Source organism: Sceloporus occidentalis, unplaced genomic scaffold, assembly GCF_023333645.1.
Source record: "Sceloporus occidentalis isolate IW3139 unplaced genomic scaffold, rSceOcc1.0.p SCAF_4, whole genome shotgun sequence".
NCBI lineage: Eukaryota > Metazoa > Chordata > Lepidosauria > Squamata > Phrynosomatidae > Sceloporus > Sceloporus occidentalis.
Genome location: NW_028316984.1, coordinates 82,480,352 through 82,496,280, shown reverse-complemented (window position 1 = coordinate 82,496,280; position 15,929 = coordinate 82,480,352). Strand labels below are relative to the sequence as shown.

Below are 15,929 nucleotides of genomic sequence, written 5' to 3'. Positions count from 1 at the left end.
AAACTTCATTCTCTCATCTATTGGAGGAATTGCTCCATTGGCATCTACTCTCCAGGCACCTCCAGCCCATCTCTCGCGGATGCCACGTGGGACTTCTCTTGTACGCATACCTTCTAATCCTAGTTGAAACCATGGTTGATCTTGAAAGTTGGTAGTGTTTGTAGTCAGTATATCAAACACATTTCTTGCTTGGTCCCGGGTTATAATCATAGTGTTCGGAAGATAAAGAGCAAATAGTTCTTGAATAATCTGTTGACGTCTTGCTTCGGGGCTATTTAGCCTCATTGAGCAAATTGTTGAAGCTGTCAGTAAGGCTTCAATGCCTAGTCGATTGTTATCCACAGCTGCATGGACAAATGGGGCCGTATCAATACTTCTCAATATGCAGGGCAATAATCTGGCACCAGTAGATACTAATGCTCCAAAAACTTCAGCATTATCAGCAGGTCCATACGCCTGTACACCGACCCGTGGAGCCGATACAGGGGCTTGGGGCCTATTTGTCCACCACCAGCTTCGAGGTAGATCTTGTCTTCTAAGTAATTCCTGCTGAGTTGCTCGTACAGCGCGTAGTCTTTCAGTCATACTCTGACGAAGCTCTTGGTTAGCTGCTGCTCCATCAGTATCAACTCTAGCACGTCCAAAAGGCCACATGCTTGCTGAGGTAGATTAGAGAGGTTTTTAAACAATGCTGTGATTTCTCACATGAAACATATGTTTTAGCTGCCTATTCTTATTCTACCCATAATGGAACTCCAAATCCACTGCCTGAGGCGCCTGCCTCATATGTGATGGGAATATTGCTTTGTGTACATTTATCATTAAGCAGGAGATGGTCTATTTAAGGAATTTGTCTTACTTGTACTATTAAATCTAATTGATAAGATATCCTAGCCTGGGTTAAAGACACAAGAAGAAGACACTAGCATTGAATACCTTATATACTCGTCTATAAGTCGAAAAATTTATGCCAAAAAGGATCCCAAAATCCTGGGTTGACATATACACGGGTCTATACGGTAATGTGGCTCAGAAAAATGGCGCCTGCGACTCTTTCCAGGGAGGGAGGGTTTGAGTGGCATGCCCTTTAGTCCAGGGAGACTGCCCTTAAATGCTGCCTTCCCTCTCTTCCTCGCCCCGCCGGTCTCCTTGCCTCGCCAGGGATGGAGTTGCAAGCTTCCCTGCTTCTCTCCTTCCAAAGAGAGGTCGCCCCCTGTCCCTTTTCCTCTCCCTTCCTTTCGGCCTCTGCAGCATGAGCAGCCAGGATTAGGGAATAGTTTCTTTCCCTTTGCAAACATGAGCAGAGCTGCCTTTCCCTGAGAGGGGCTGGCTTGCATGCTCGTGGAGCATCGGTTCCTTCAGGCAAGGAAAAGGCTTTTAAAGGAGCAGAAACCTTAACACTTACTCACTGGAGCCACTCAGGAAAAGAAAAAGGAGCTGGAAAGAAGGTCTCTTTCTTTGGTGAAATCTCCCAGCCACTGCTTGAGTAGCTAGCATAGAGCTCTTCTCATCTTTTTAAAGAGGAAGAAACTAATCCCTAACCCTGGCTCCTCATCCTGCAGAGTCCGAGGGGGGAGGAAGGGGCCAAGGAGCAAGCGAGGGAAGGAAGGGAGAAGTAGGGATGGCTCCATGGGACGGAGGCAGGGAGGGAAGGGCAGTCTTCCTGGACAAAAGGAAGAGAGGGCTGTTAATTTCCTCATTTTTCAAAGGGGGAAAAAACCTAACACTGGCCAGTGGAGCAGAGGGACTGTGACTGCACCCTCGACTTATCCACGGGTCATATTAAAATTCATAATGTCGGCCCTCAAACCCCACCTTGACTTATACATGAGGTCGACTTATACACGATTATATACGGTATATTTCAGTTATGCTGTTTCTTTCCTGTGTTCCTCTGTAGGCTTTTTGTTGTTGTTCTTGTTGTTCAGGGACTGCTGTTCTGAGGTCCAGGATGGAATGTTCAGGAAGACTGAAGTATTCTGCCACTGGTTTTTGTGTATTCCTGTTCCTAATGTCTGATTTATGTTCAGATTTATGTCTCATGCAGACTGGCCTACTTGTGCAATGTAGAGTGCTGAAGGCCATTGTTGACAGAGGATGGCATATACCACATTAGAAGATGAGCAAATGAAAGGACCTCTAATATTGTGGTTGATGTGACTAGGTCCAATAAGGACATTTCCCAAGTAGATGTGTGGGCAAAGTTGGCATCTGGGTTTGTGGCAAAGTCTTGCACCTGTCTCCCTATGTGTGTTGTGTATCCTTCTGTAGATAAGTAACTTTCAGATTGGGAGGCTGTCTGTAGGCAAGCAAAGGCCTGCCACCAAGAGCCCTTGAGAGGGCAGCATTATTGTCCAGAACAGATTGTATGGTGGGGCCCTGGTATCTGCTGCTGTTTGGTTCCAGGACCCTGGATGGATACCAAAATCTGTGGATGCTCAAGTCCTATTATATATAATAATGTAGTAAAATGATGTCTCTTATATAAAATGGCAAAATCAAGGTTTTTTTGCGGGGGGGGGGGGGGAATCAAATGTTTTCAAGCCATGGATGGTTGAATCCGTGGATGCAGAATCTGTGGATACGGAGGGCCAACTTTAGTTTATTGATAATATGTCTGCATGGCTTGAGCTGGGAGCTGGGAGCAAGGTTCCACATTTTCCTGTTTTTGGTCTGTTCTGTAATAAGATTAGTCATGGGTAAAAGTTTTGCCACCATTCATGTGGTTATCTATTCACCTTGGCTCTAGGCAGTATCTTTCCTCCCATCTTTGTCCTCCAATAACCATAATTAAAACTGAATTGTCAGCAACATACCCACAAGTCTCACATTTCTATTGCTATTCACACACATAGCCTGCTCAATCATAGCTGTAAATGTCTGTCCCTAAGTATTTGACTCTATGCATCTGATGACGTAGATTTAGTCTATGAAAGTTTATGCTACCACCTTCCTCTCAATCTCAAAAATGCTTTAAGATTTCTGCATACTAATGGAGACTAAAATGTCTATGACTTTAAATTCTACTAATGTTTATTTCTTACGCATGGAAAGTATTAGTTTCAGAATATTTTTGTCTTTCAATCCTGGCTCTGTGGGGAAGAAAAATTCTTTTATTACCAAACTGTATCAGTTACTATTCTTGTAGAATGGTGTGCCCGTTCCCCTATGAGTGGAGCTGTATCATCTGCATTTAGTTTCCCCACTACATTGATGAATGTTTGTCAAGCAGCTATGTGGTCACTTTATTTGCTACTCTGAGTTGGATAAATATGCTTCCATGGACACCTCCTTTGGCAGGAAGATTCCGCAGAAAGGCAATCACTGTAAATTGTAAGAAGTCCACTGGCATCCCCATTTTGCTACATCCCAGAGTAGCATACCTCCCTCCAGTCCTGGGAAAACGAATGTTTCTTGCTGTGGAATTTTATTTTTAGCAATGGACAGAGGGCAGTTTACCAGTTTGAATGTCACTGATGGGTTTGATGCTTACTCTATTTCATGTTTGAATCTTTCTTCCTACACTGGAGTTTGCTATCTTAAACTGGGAAATTTTCTTTTTTAAACTGGTTAGAGAATTTGATAGATTTACAGAGGTCCTGTCTCTTGGTGAATGGGAGGACTTAACCCAGAGTATAATACATTCTGTCTACTGCTGAAAAGAAACTTTCATTGTAAGCGACCCCTATGCCATTCTGTTGTTGGCAGAAAACTTGTGTCAGTATGCCCAGATAACTGTGCCCTTATTCTTTGGTGATAGTGTGGTGACTTTCCATTGTTTGCTTTCAAGCCAAGAATGGCATTCTATCAGTTGTTGGTCTCATGGGTTGTGATTATTTTATTTCTTCAGGCAAAGTTTTTTTTTAATGAAAGCATACATGAACGTGTTTTCTTTTTTTGTTCTCAAATATATTAAAGGAATGTTTTCGGCTTTTGTGTGTTCTTTTTGTAATTTCAAAGTTACATCTCTAATTTTTCCCCACTACAGGGCTGAATGCATGAGCCAAAAGGCCAATGTTCCCCTCAGCCTGGTGTATTGTATGGACGATGCAGGCCAATACCCATGGGTCAGGATCAGCCAGTCCGAATGCCAATTCAGCAATTCAAGACAGAACCTGGCCCCAAAAGGCCCTTAACATAGTCTAAAAAGACCAGCTGTTTGTAGCAGAGTTTCCTGGAAACTCAGCTGCAACAGCCAGCATACCACACAGTCCTGTGCCATTTTACTTGCTGCCACTGTCACATTCACTCTGAAGGCTCTAGTCGCAGCTTGTGACATTGGAAGGGGGTGCCTGGCCACAAGGGTGACTCTAGGCAGTCTTTAGTTTTTTGTGGGTTTTTTTTTTTTTTTTTTGGCTATGTGGCCATGTTCTAGAAGAGTTTCTTCCTGACATTTCGCCAGCATCTGTGGCTGGCATCTTCAGATGCTTACCACAGATGCTAGTGAAACATCAGGAAGAAACTCTTCTAGAACATGGCCACATCATCCAAAAAACCCACAAAAAACTATGGAGGCTGGCCATGAAATCCTTCGACTTATAGGCAGTCTGTTTCTATCCTTTCAGGCCACAGCAGGAGCTTTCCCAGGGGATGCAACAGTGGTGGCTTCAAGGTCTGGTGGCCACCAGGCATGTGAATACCTGCCTGTCAAAGCATCAACCCAGGCATACAATTGGGTCAGATCTGCAGGCAGGATACTACAGGGTTAGTCCATGGTATCTTGCCTCTGCATCTAGTTCCTATGTCTTACTTACGTAAACTTTTAACAATGGTTCTGATAGATGTCCCCACCAAATCCTGGTATCTGTGTGAGTCTCTGTCAATAACTATCTTCCCAATTTTGCACAGCAGCTTTTCCTAGTCCGTAATGTATAAGACAAAAAGAAAGCCTGGTAAGAGTTAATCATTTATTATTATTAATTATTATTAACCTTTATTTATAAAGCGCTGTAAATTTACACAGCGCTGTACATAAATTTTTTAGTCAGTCGGTTCCCTGCCCTCAGGCTTACAATCTAAAAGACACGACACAAAAGGAGAAGGGAGTGGTGGTGGGGAATAGGATCAGGTCCAGCAGATCTTCTCCACCTCCGAGGCCTGGACCAAGGCAGATGGACTGGAGGAAGGGCTTGGCTTCTTGATGGATGGTTAAAAGGAGGCTTCCTGGGTCAGAGAGGGGCTCACCTCTGGGAATGCTTCTCTAAACAATATAGTCTTTAATTCAGTTTTGAAACTGGGTAGAGAAGTGATGAGGTGTGCATGTGGGGGAAGAAGGTTCCAGGAGTAAGGGGCAGCAAGTGAGAAGGGACGAATTCGGGAGGGGGCAGTGGTAGTCCTACACTGTGACAGGAGACCTTGACTACCAGAGCGGAGGGTGCGAGTAGGAATGTAAGGAGAAAGAAGGTCAGATAAGTAAGGAGGGACCAACCCATGGAGGGCTTTGAAAGTCAGTAACAAAAGCTTGTACCGGATGCGGAAGGGGAGCCAATGAAGAGAGGATAAAAGAGGAGAAACATGGTCAAAGCGGCAAGCGGATGTGACAATACGGGCAGCTGAATACTGGACAGAGATTAAAGGATGGAGGTGTGAAAGAGGAAGCCCTGTTAGAAGGAGGTTACAATAATCTAGTCGCGAAACCACTAGGGCATGGACCAGAGTCTTGGCAGTAGAGATTGAGAGGAATGGACGGATCTTGGCAATGTTGTGGAGAAAGAATCTACAAGTCTTGGCGGTGGCCTGGATCTGGGGAATAAATGACAGAGAAGAGTCAAAAATGAAGCCAAGACTGCAGGCTTGATGAACCAGTTGAATAGAAGTGTCGTCGACAGAAACAGAAAAGGAATAATGAAGGGCGGGTTTAGGTGGAAAGACGAGAAGCTCAGTCTTAGACATGTTGAGCTTCACGCGCCGAAGCCGCATCCACTGAGAGATGGCAGTCAGACAAGAAGAAACTTGCTGTTCAAGCCTTGGAGAAAGGTCAGGGGTGGAGAGATACAGCTGAGTGTTGTCGGTGTACAAATGATAGGAGAAACCAAAAGAACTGATGAGTTTACCTAGAGACAGTGTGTATAGAGAGAACAGACGGGGACCCAAGACAGAGCCCTGGGGAATCATTTCCTCCTTTCAGCATCATTTGCAACAATCAATCAGCTTTACTGTACAGCCAAGGGTGGTTACAAAAAGGGAATGAATTTTAAAATGTAATAAAACATTAATAGAAAAATAGTGCCGCAGCTAATTTGGCTTTAAGAACTATTCATCCTGGGTCTGAGTTTTGGCTGCCACAATAGACAGGGACTCACAAGTCACAAATACTATCTTAACTTGGCCTAGACCACATTAGCACTCTAACAAACTTTTATTCAAAGTAGCAAAAGCCAGTTTAGTATAAGCCCTGGACTGATTGTAGACATACAGGCTGAGGACAGAACCATGACTGGAGACCAGCAGGGAACCTTGGCATTTTCCCCTGGCCATGGCCTCCCACCACAAAACAATGTCCATTACAGGAATGAATTATCCATACAGCTATCATGCCAAGCCAGCAGGAACTCCTTTGCTGCCCAGGAAACCACCAGTTGCTCTTCTCACATGGAGTATCCATACCACAAGCTGCAAGGAAGGAATGTGGAATACTGTTACTCTGGAGAATCTAGCTTTGACATCTTAACATGCCTTTACCCCATGCCAAACAGCTGAGATGGGCTAGGCTTCCTCCAGTGCCACAATGGCGGCCTCAGATCAGACAAAATTTTATGGTCAAGTTAAGCAAGTGATCCATCTGGAGGCAGAGACTGTCCCAAGGTTCTCAGTTTTCAAGGCCAGCAAGCCTTGGCCAGAGCGGAGGAGGAAATGAGGCAAAAAGTAAACATACAAAAATGGTGTATGGAAATAATTCTTGATCTACATTTATCTATATGTTCTTTTGAAATGTGATCACTCCCATAAACTTGGGTGTTAATTGTTCTGGGAGCACTTAGTGCAGGCATGTACTGCCTTTCTAGCCCCAGGGCCCACATGCACTTACAATACTCCAAAATTAGAAGCTGAACAATACACACAAAAACTAGAAGCTGTCCCTTTGAGCGATTTCTAAAAGAGGCTAGATTTAATACAAGCTGAGTATTAATGCAACAATAAGTCTTTTGGTGCTCAATTATAGTTCAGATGAAATTATACTAAATAAATTCACAGACTGGGAGTTGCACCAAGCAGGTGAAGGAATGGCAGACATGAGGAGTGGAACGGCTGCCTGACACATATGCTGAGGCTGGGCAAACATGCAGCATTTACCAGTACAAGTTTTTAACCGTGATGCGGTCAACAGAGTTCCTATCAAAAATACTGGCAGGCGCTCCAAGGAAAGGGGGATGGATTGTGTTCATTAATGACATTGCAAGTCTTTTTATCGTTCAGGGTTAATCATGGGTTTTTATTGATTTATTTTGCTGACCTCATACCTCCATTGGCTCAAAGTCAGAGTATCCTTGGAATGTACTGTACCCATTTATAAAAGTGAATACAAACTGTCCAGAGCCTCTTTCACACTATGCAGTTACAGCACTATCTTGCCATGGCTGCAGTCCATCAAATCCTGGGACTGGTAGTTTAGGGAGAGGTATTTCGAATTAACCAGAGAGCTCTGCTTCTGACCAAACTACAAATCCCAGTTTTCCACAGGAGGCAGCCATGGCAATTAAAGCTGAATCGTAGTGCTATAACTGGTGCAACTACCTGCTGCAGTCTTCATTGGCAATCTAACCTCAACCATCTTGCTCTCCCAGACTGAACCTTCTGCTTGAAGAGTGGACAACCTTGGCAGGCCAGAGGCCAAACATTTGCCCCAACCTCTACCTCAAGCCAGAAGTGACCAAAAAGAGGGAGTAAATGGCTTGACATCCATTGCCCAGTTGGATTGAGAGGGGCAGCTGGGGCCTGTAACCCCCCAATGCAAAAACTGCTACAAAGGCAAGTTCTTTCACCTAGTCCTAAGGAATGAAAGGGGCAGAGGAATGTCTATACTAACCTGTATATAACAAGGGGATCCTGATTATGCTTCAACAACAATTCTTTCACAGTGGCAGGAGGACTGAGGCCCAACAACTCTGCTCTCTCCCAGCGCTGCAAGCGGGTGATTCCTGTCAACAAAGCAAAAACAGATTACAGGAGCTGACGTGTCAAGAGCAACTTTTCTTTTTAGAATGAAGGGTCCTGTCCCTTGTTCTGGATGATTTGTAAGGCACTATAGAGACAGTGTGGCATAGTGGTTTGCATGTTGGACTATGACTGGAGACCAGGGTTTGATTCCCAGCTCAGCCATGAAACCCACCTTTGGCAAGTCTCACACTTTCTGCCTCAGTCGAAGGCAATGGAAAACCGATAAACAAATCTTCCTAAGGAAACCTCATTATAAGTTCACCTTAGGTTCGCCATAAGTTGGAAACAACTTAAAGGCACACAACAAATATTTGAAAACCGACTGGTGACCTTGGGCAGCTCATACACACAGCCTCAGAGGAAGGCAAAGGTAAGGAATCTGATAGGTTCACCTTAAAGTCACCATAAGTCGGGAACCCCTTGAGGTCACACAACAACAATCTTTGTGCATGGCACATTAATGAGTGGGAAAGCTCCTGCCCAAAGGAGTTCATAATCTAATACTCAGCAGCACAGAGAAAGGCAATGGGAAGACATGGTGAATTGCTGCATTCATTTCAAAGATGCGTCCATAGGTTTAGTGGTGAAGAGACTTGTAATTCTTACCAGTGCAGGGACCATATTGCCAGCTGAGGTCAAACTGCTTCAGTAGCTCCACCTGGTCTGGCTGCGCAGTATCTTGCAAGGGAGATTCTGCCTGGACTGTGTCTGATTATAAAACAACACAGATTAGCATCATCCTGTGGTAGCACTGGCTAATGAATTATTGTATGAAATGCACAGAACTTGAACTATAACTCCCCGAATACCCCAGCTAGCATGATTTAACAGAAATCCAGAGATGTAAAATTTACAGAAATTTTGAAGTCATGGGAGAATTTTTTTTATGTAGATTTTTCAGAAAAATGCAAGAGAGGTGACATTAAAAAAATAGAGATTGAAAGTCATTGTGTTGCTTTAGGAACATAAAAGTCAAAGGGGAATACCTTTACCTTTTTTAATATTAAAAGTGCTGCATATTTCAGAATATAATTAGAAATTAAACTTTTCATTTTTATTATTTGCTACAAATGGCACTATAAAGTCTTGAACTCCAAGGGACACCTCAGCTATAAGGAACCTCTTGAGTTTTGCCAGTTTGATAAGTAGGCAACCCACCCGCCAGTAAAAACAGAACAAATATTACATTAGTAGAACACAGAAAATTATGTTGTTTTTGTGTGTTCTACATAGCTTTAAGCAACCATAATACACTTGTTAACCCCCCCCCCCCAAAGAAAGAAAGAAAGAAAGAAAGAAAGAAAGAAAGAGAACTGAGAAAATAAAATTATTTTGTCAAGACGTAGCTGTTCTCAGTTCAGATGGCAGGAAGGGGACATTCATGTAGGCAGGCCCATCTTCCTTCTGGCCATGTGGGTAGTCCAGGAAATAAAATTTAAGTAATGCAGGCTTGTGACTAACATAATCATATATATTTTTTTCTCCTGTATGATTTTTAACACCTTTGCCTGATGAAGAAGCCAGTGGAGCTTTGAAATTTTTGTGCATTTTGGTTGAACTTATAAACTTGTGGATTTGGGATTTTATTGCACTTTGCTACATGGCCAACACAGCTACCCATGGATATGTTTCCTGGATGTAAGATACTGCATTTTAGCCACATCAGAGGAATCATAAAGAGACCAATGGACAGGGACTTTGCCACTTGCGTTTCTACCTCCAACAAAATTTCTAAAAAATCTGGAATACATTTGGCATGTTTTACCAAAACAGCACCTAAAAACATTTCCTAATGCAAAAACCTTCACAAAGGATGGAGACAACTGGATCTCAAGAGGAGCATTTCTTCTTATCTTGGTAATGGAACTTACATTTTATTTTCTGGATTATCCATATTTGCCAGAAGAATGAGGGTCCTGCCTCCATGAATTTCCCTCCATACCACCTGAACTGAGAACAGCCACATCTTGACAAAATGCAGGTTTGTCACTAAGATCGTCATAATTTCCCCCCTCCTGTATGATTTTTAACACCGTTGCCTAATGTTGGATGGAGAACACCCAAACAAACAAGGGTACAGTGGCAGTGATATTGCATCTGCACTGCCAATTATAGATAGCTTTCCACATGTCAAATACCAAAGGAAGACAGGGTTTCCTTCTTTCTCAGTTATACATACCCATTTATATTGTGGAAGGTGATTTGAAAAGAGTTCTATAGTTTGTTTTCACAATAATCATTCATGTGTTAGACATGTCATATATGTAGTATACCCCCATTGATACATTTGGGAATAGTGTTATTCATTTGGAGCCATCTTGAATTTCCCAGTCGAGGGGGATGAATCTCTGCATCACCATGGGGCCATGTTCCAAAGAAGATATTAAGCTCATTGTTTCATTTTTAATATATATATATATATGTGTGTGTGTGTGTGTGTGTGTGTGTGTGAGAGAGAGAGAGAGAGAAAATTAAAGGAGCATTTCTCCTCCACCATATTTGCAGTATATAATTTCCAAGTTTTGCATGCCCTAGTATTAGGTGATGTGAAAGAGAGCCAGTGCTACAGGCCCTTTGCAAGTCATGCTCATGGATCAATAAAGGGGATAGTGTGCTTGTAAGAACTGAGATTTTGTTGTTCTCAAAGGATTCATGTATGTCTACACCTCAGCTACATTTCCTGGACTTTTAAAGTTTATTCATTGATCACCAAGAAGCCACTCCTGGCAGTAAGAAGATATGATTTTAAGCAGGACACTCCAGGGTTATTCAGATATCAGGGCGTTTTATACAACTATGCAAATAATCTCACTCATGCATTCTGTTTTTTTTAATTGGAACCACATCTCTGCAAGTTCTGTTGCTCCCATGTGTCAGCTCTGCGAATACAGATGGAGTCGATGATGCTGATGTATTCAAAACCCATCCAAGGCATGCAGAACTTTATCCTAGGTTTATTTGCATCAGTTACTCACACAGCTGACAATGCAAATCTTTTAGGAAAACATGGGGGGGGGGGGAATTCAAGATTGGTTTTTTTTGGGTTAAGTGGGTTTTCTGGCAGCCTCCCTCAACGTACTCAGCTGCATTTGAAATGCATGTGAACAACAAAGGTTCAACCCATATTCTACCAGGATTATTATTTCCAGCATCTGAATAACCCCTCAGCTTATTGTAGAAATACTCACTGTGGGTTGGGCTCTGACTTTCCTTTTCTTCCTTACTCCCTCTTTTCCTCTTCTTCACCACTTGGAATGAATCTGTGATAAGTCGCTTTCTACCCATGGCTCCATGCGATGCTCAGGGAGCACAAACAACTGCTCTACATGAAGGAAAGGAAGAGAAGCAGAGACTTTTAGATCAACTCCTGGCTTTGTGTTTTTACTTCAGATGCCTAATTTCTCTCTTTTTTTTAAGTGGTATCTTGGGCACATGCCTACCTGGGTGACAGTCGCACGATCCCACCTGGAAGTTCCTCCCCAAACATGCTCCTGAGCCTTGCTTTACTAAATGGGAAGGGTATTCTTTCCATGCTCAGAGGCCATGTTCCCCTTATATATTTCTTTGCACTTTGCAGGACTGGTATGGATATGCAAAGTCTAATCCTGAGGCAGTTCAGAGTCCTTTCTCTACCTGGAATCCCCGTGAGACAATTGGCAGAGGGTCTACCAGTTGCCAACTGGGCAGAATTGCAACATTGGGCACTCTTTGTGAAAACCATTGCCCAGATCACTCCCCTCAGCCTGTTCTGACCATCAGCACTGCTTCTAGCCCTCCCAAGGAAACAGTGCCTTGGAGTGCATCTCCCCTGTAGATAACACCACTTTAAGCACCGTACAGCATTGCGTAATGATTTGAGGGTTGGACTCTGGAGAGGGCGCTCAATTCCTTTCAATTCCAATTCAAAATTGTCTAATTAAAAATAATAATTGTAAGCCACTCTGATAACCTTTAGGGCTGAAAGGGGTGGGTGGGTAGAAGTACTCTAATAAATAAAAATAAAATAAAATAAAACAAATGCCCAGCTCAGCCATGAAACTCACTGGGTGGCTTTACGCAAGTCACACTCTCTCGGCCTCAGGGGAAGGCAGTGGCAAACTTCCTCTGAACAAATCTTGCCTAGAAAATCCCATGGTAAATTTGCCTCAGGGTTACCATAAGTTGAAAAGGACTTGAAGGCACACAGCAGCAAGAAAAGCAGCTCCATCCTATGGAATCCTGGGATTTGCAAGCAGTATCTATCTTATTCTGCCTTCTCATAAGCATGCATATATTTGCATACATACATGCTGAAGCCAGTCTACCATACTCTCTCAGCTTGCAAGAGACTTCCATGCCTGGGGCTTCCTGCATGGCAAGCGATCTCTTCCATCTAGGTCTGTAGCCTCCTCTGCCAAAGAGTGCTGGGGCCGCACCAAACTACACATCCCAGGATTCTGGAGGATGGGGCCAGGGCAGTTAAAGCGGGGTCAGACTCTGGCTGACCAGATGTCATCGTCACAAAAGCGGGGGAGGGGGAGGGAGAGGAGGCAAGGCATCCTCCCAAAAAATGTTGGGCCCTTCAAGAAAACTGGAGGGCAGGATCAAGGCTAGCAATGTAAAGCCAGGCTTCTTGGTCATGTTCCAAATGGAGGAAGGCTGGCCTGGAGGACGTGTCCTGGAAAAGGAGGACGGCTGGGCAATCCTGCTCTCCTTTGGCAAGAAGACTCCCTGGGGAGAGTTTGTTGTGGGCCCGATGCCTCCTTACCGGGCAGGATCCCAAACCTGCACCCGCGATCATTGGGTCTCGGGTGGACGATGAAGAGGGGACAGGAGCCCAGCAGGCTGAGAGAGAGGAAGGGCTGGCTGCTGCTGCTGCTGGCGCTGTCTTCCAGTGACAGAGCTACTTTCGCTTTGCCTTAAAGGCACAGGCCCTGCGAGGAGGAAAGGCTCCTCCTGCTGATGATGCTGGTGCTTCTTAGGGAGGGCTCCCGCCACGCCTGCCTTGCGCTGTGACTCTGTTTACACTCCCTTTGGCCAAACTTGGTGCTTTCCATAGTGGCAGCATTCAAAGGTCTAGCCCTGTTAGCCTGGGAAATCAGTCTGTCCAGGGATCTTGTAGCACCTTTGAGAACCACTGAAAGAAGGGAGTGAGTGCCTGTCCTCCTGCAGCCACTCACAAACCTCAAGGTTGCGAGTTCAATACCAGCGAAAGGGCTCAAGCTCAACTCAGGCTTGCATCCTTCCAAGGTCACTAAAATGGGTACCCAGTTTGTTGAGGGCAATTAGCTTACACTTTGTAAACCGCATAGGGAGGGCTTAAGTATTTGTTCTTGCTATTGCTAAGTGGGCAGCACAGACTTGGGTAGAAACGGGTGCCCAACCGATGGATGTACTACACAAAAAGATCCTGTACCACCTTTGAGTTAGAATCATACAAGCCATTGTATTCCCTGTCACCAGGTGTGGATGTGAGAGCTTGGCAGTTAAGAAAGCGGATGGGAAGAGAATTAATTCATTGGAGAAGTGGATGTGCTGGAGAAGAGTGCTGGGGATCCCAGGGACAGCCAAGAAGTCAAACAAATGGGTCCTAGAGCAGATCAAACCAGAAATATCCCTGGAAGCCAAGATGATTAGACTGAAGCTGTCGTACTTTGGCCGCATCATGATGAGGCACCACTCACTTGAGTTTATCACACAGGAGGAATTTCTCTTAATTTCGAATGAAAAGAACATGGAGCCAGAACACATTCACGTGAATTTGCTAGTTCAGCGAATTTTTGTGAATTCGAATTGCGTTCGAACTGATTTCCCATTGCCCGAAAATAGCTTCCCATTGCCCGAAATTGCATGTGGTAATCTATCATGCAATAACATTAAACCCCATGATTGCGTTTGGATCGCCATTGGATTATACTTCCAATTTCCCTTGTCTGATAAATTCCATTGGAAAAAAACAAGACTGCTAGCAAAGGTGGAGGGAAGCAGAAAGAGAAGAAGGCTACATGCCAGATGGATGAACTCTATGAAGGAGGCCATGGACATGAATTTGCAGGACCTGGCAGAGCAGTGGGGCATAGGGAGTCTTGGAGATGTCTCATCTTCAGGGTCACCATGGGTTGAGATCAACTCAAAGGTGGATAACAACAACAACACCTTTGAGAATAACTGAAAGGAAAAAAAAATCAAAGTTATAGTCGTGTTAATCTGGGAAATCAGTCTGCCAAGGGATCTTGTAGCACCTTTGCAACTGTCTGAAAGAAAGCAGCATAAACTTGAGTAGACTAAAGTCTACTTGCTCAGATACATGGAGTGGACTGGTGCCCAACTGCTGGATGTACTTTGCTATACAAAAGGATCCTGTAGCACCTTTGAGAATAACCGAAAGAAAACAAAGATATAGCCATGTTAGTGTGGGAAATCTGGCTGCCGAGGGATCTTGTAGCACCTTTGAGACTAGTTGAAAGAGAAGTCGGCAGCATGAGCTTTCCTAGACTGGAAGCTTAATTTCCTCAGATGGGTTAAGTCTACAAAAGCTCATGCTGCCAACGTCTTTCTTTCAGTTATTCAGTTACCTAAGAACACACCTCTCTAGGAATCTCCAGGTCCTCCGCTGCAACGCTATGGTCAACATCTTCCAAAGACTGATCATAGAATCATGTTGGAGGACCCAGAAATGCCTAGAGAAGTGTTTTCTCTAGGAACTTCCAGGTTCTCCAGCACAGCACTGTGGTTAACTTCTGGAAGAGTTGTGCTGGAGGACTTAGAGATTCCTAGAGAGGAAAGGTGAATCAAAACCACAAATAAATCAGCAAAAGTCAAAGCTGCAAATGTGGAGGGTCAACATCCATCCTAGGCATCAGATTGCAGACTTTAAGTCTACAGAAGTTCATGTTGCCAACTTCTTTCTTTCAGTGAGTCTCAAAGGTGCTGCAAGATCTCTCTACAGACTGATTCTACAGACTAATACAGATGAATACAGCTTACCTTTGAACTGTTGTTGTTACGTTTAAATGTCTTCGTTTAAATGTCTTCAAGTAGATCTCAATTCATGGCAATCCTGTGGATGAGACACCTCCAAGCCATCCACCACTCTATTTAGGTCCTGAAGATTCAGGCCCACAACCTCCTTAATAGATTCCATCCATCTAGCATGAGTCTTCCTCTCTTTCTGCTTCCCTCCATGTTTCCTAGCATTATTGTCTTTTCTAGTGAGTCATCTCTTCTCACGATGTGTCCAAAACACGACAGCCTTAGTCTGGGTCATATTGGCTTCCAGAGAGGTTTCTGGCTTCATCTGCTGTAGGACCCATTTGTTTGTCCTTTTGGCTGTTCGTGGGATCCTCCGCACACTTCTCCAGCACCACATCTCCAATGAGTTCATTTTCTTTCTATCCACTTTCTTCACTGTCCAACTCTCACTTCCATACATTTATAGGCTCACAAAATTGCTCGTTTTTGCTCTAAATCAATGTTACATGACATAGTCCATGCTCAATTATGAAGGCGACCAGAAGGGAAACAACTCTGGCCTTAATCTTAGGTGGTACATAGGAACATGGATACATTTCTTTCTCTAAATAAAACTGGATCTTTGATTCACCAGACCTGGTCTTCTCATTTCTCCTAGAGTTAGAAGAAGAAAAAAGTCCCCTTCATTAAACAAAACATTTCAATTGTTGTATACTTCATCATTTGAGAAACACACTATCCTGATATTTGCTGGAAGTTGAACTCAGTCAAAAATGTAAGGTCTAGCAAATTCCTCACTTGACTGGAAGGTAATTTCATTG

The 15,929-nt window shown here is 43.8% G+C and overlaps 1 protein-coding gene across 3 annotated transcripts; it reads right to left on the bottom strand.

Annotated features, from left to right (window-relative positions):
- Window positions 1-4,893: 4,893 nt before the first annotated feature.
- On the bottom strand, window positions 4,894-13,038 carry POLD4 (DNA polymerase delta 4, accessory subunit). Of its 3 annotated transcripts, none has more exons than XM_089520580.1 (5): window positions 12,905-13,037; window positions 11,346-11,479; window positions 8,764-8,865; window positions 8,027-8,138; window positions 4,894-5,742 (listed from the first exon to the last, which is right to left on the bottom strand). In XM_089520580.1, the coding sequence occupies exons 2-5, from the start codon at window positions 11,440-11,442 to the stop codon at window positions 5,640-5,642; spliced, it is 414 nt and encodes a 137-aa protein (XP_089376706.1). In that variant the 5' UTR covers window positions 11,443-11,479; window positions 12,905-13,037; the 3' UTR covers window positions 4,894-5,639. The 3 variants fall into 3 exon arrangements, with proteins under 3 accessions (XP_089376706.1, XP_089376707.1, XP_089376708.1); XM_089520581.1 differs by lacking the exon at window positions 12,905-13,037 and adding an exon at window positions 12,444-12,534; XM_089520582.1 differs by having other exon boundaries at window positions 5,652-6,612; window positions 12,905-13,038.
- Between the last annotated feature and the right edge of the window lie 2,891 nt (window positions 13,039-15,929).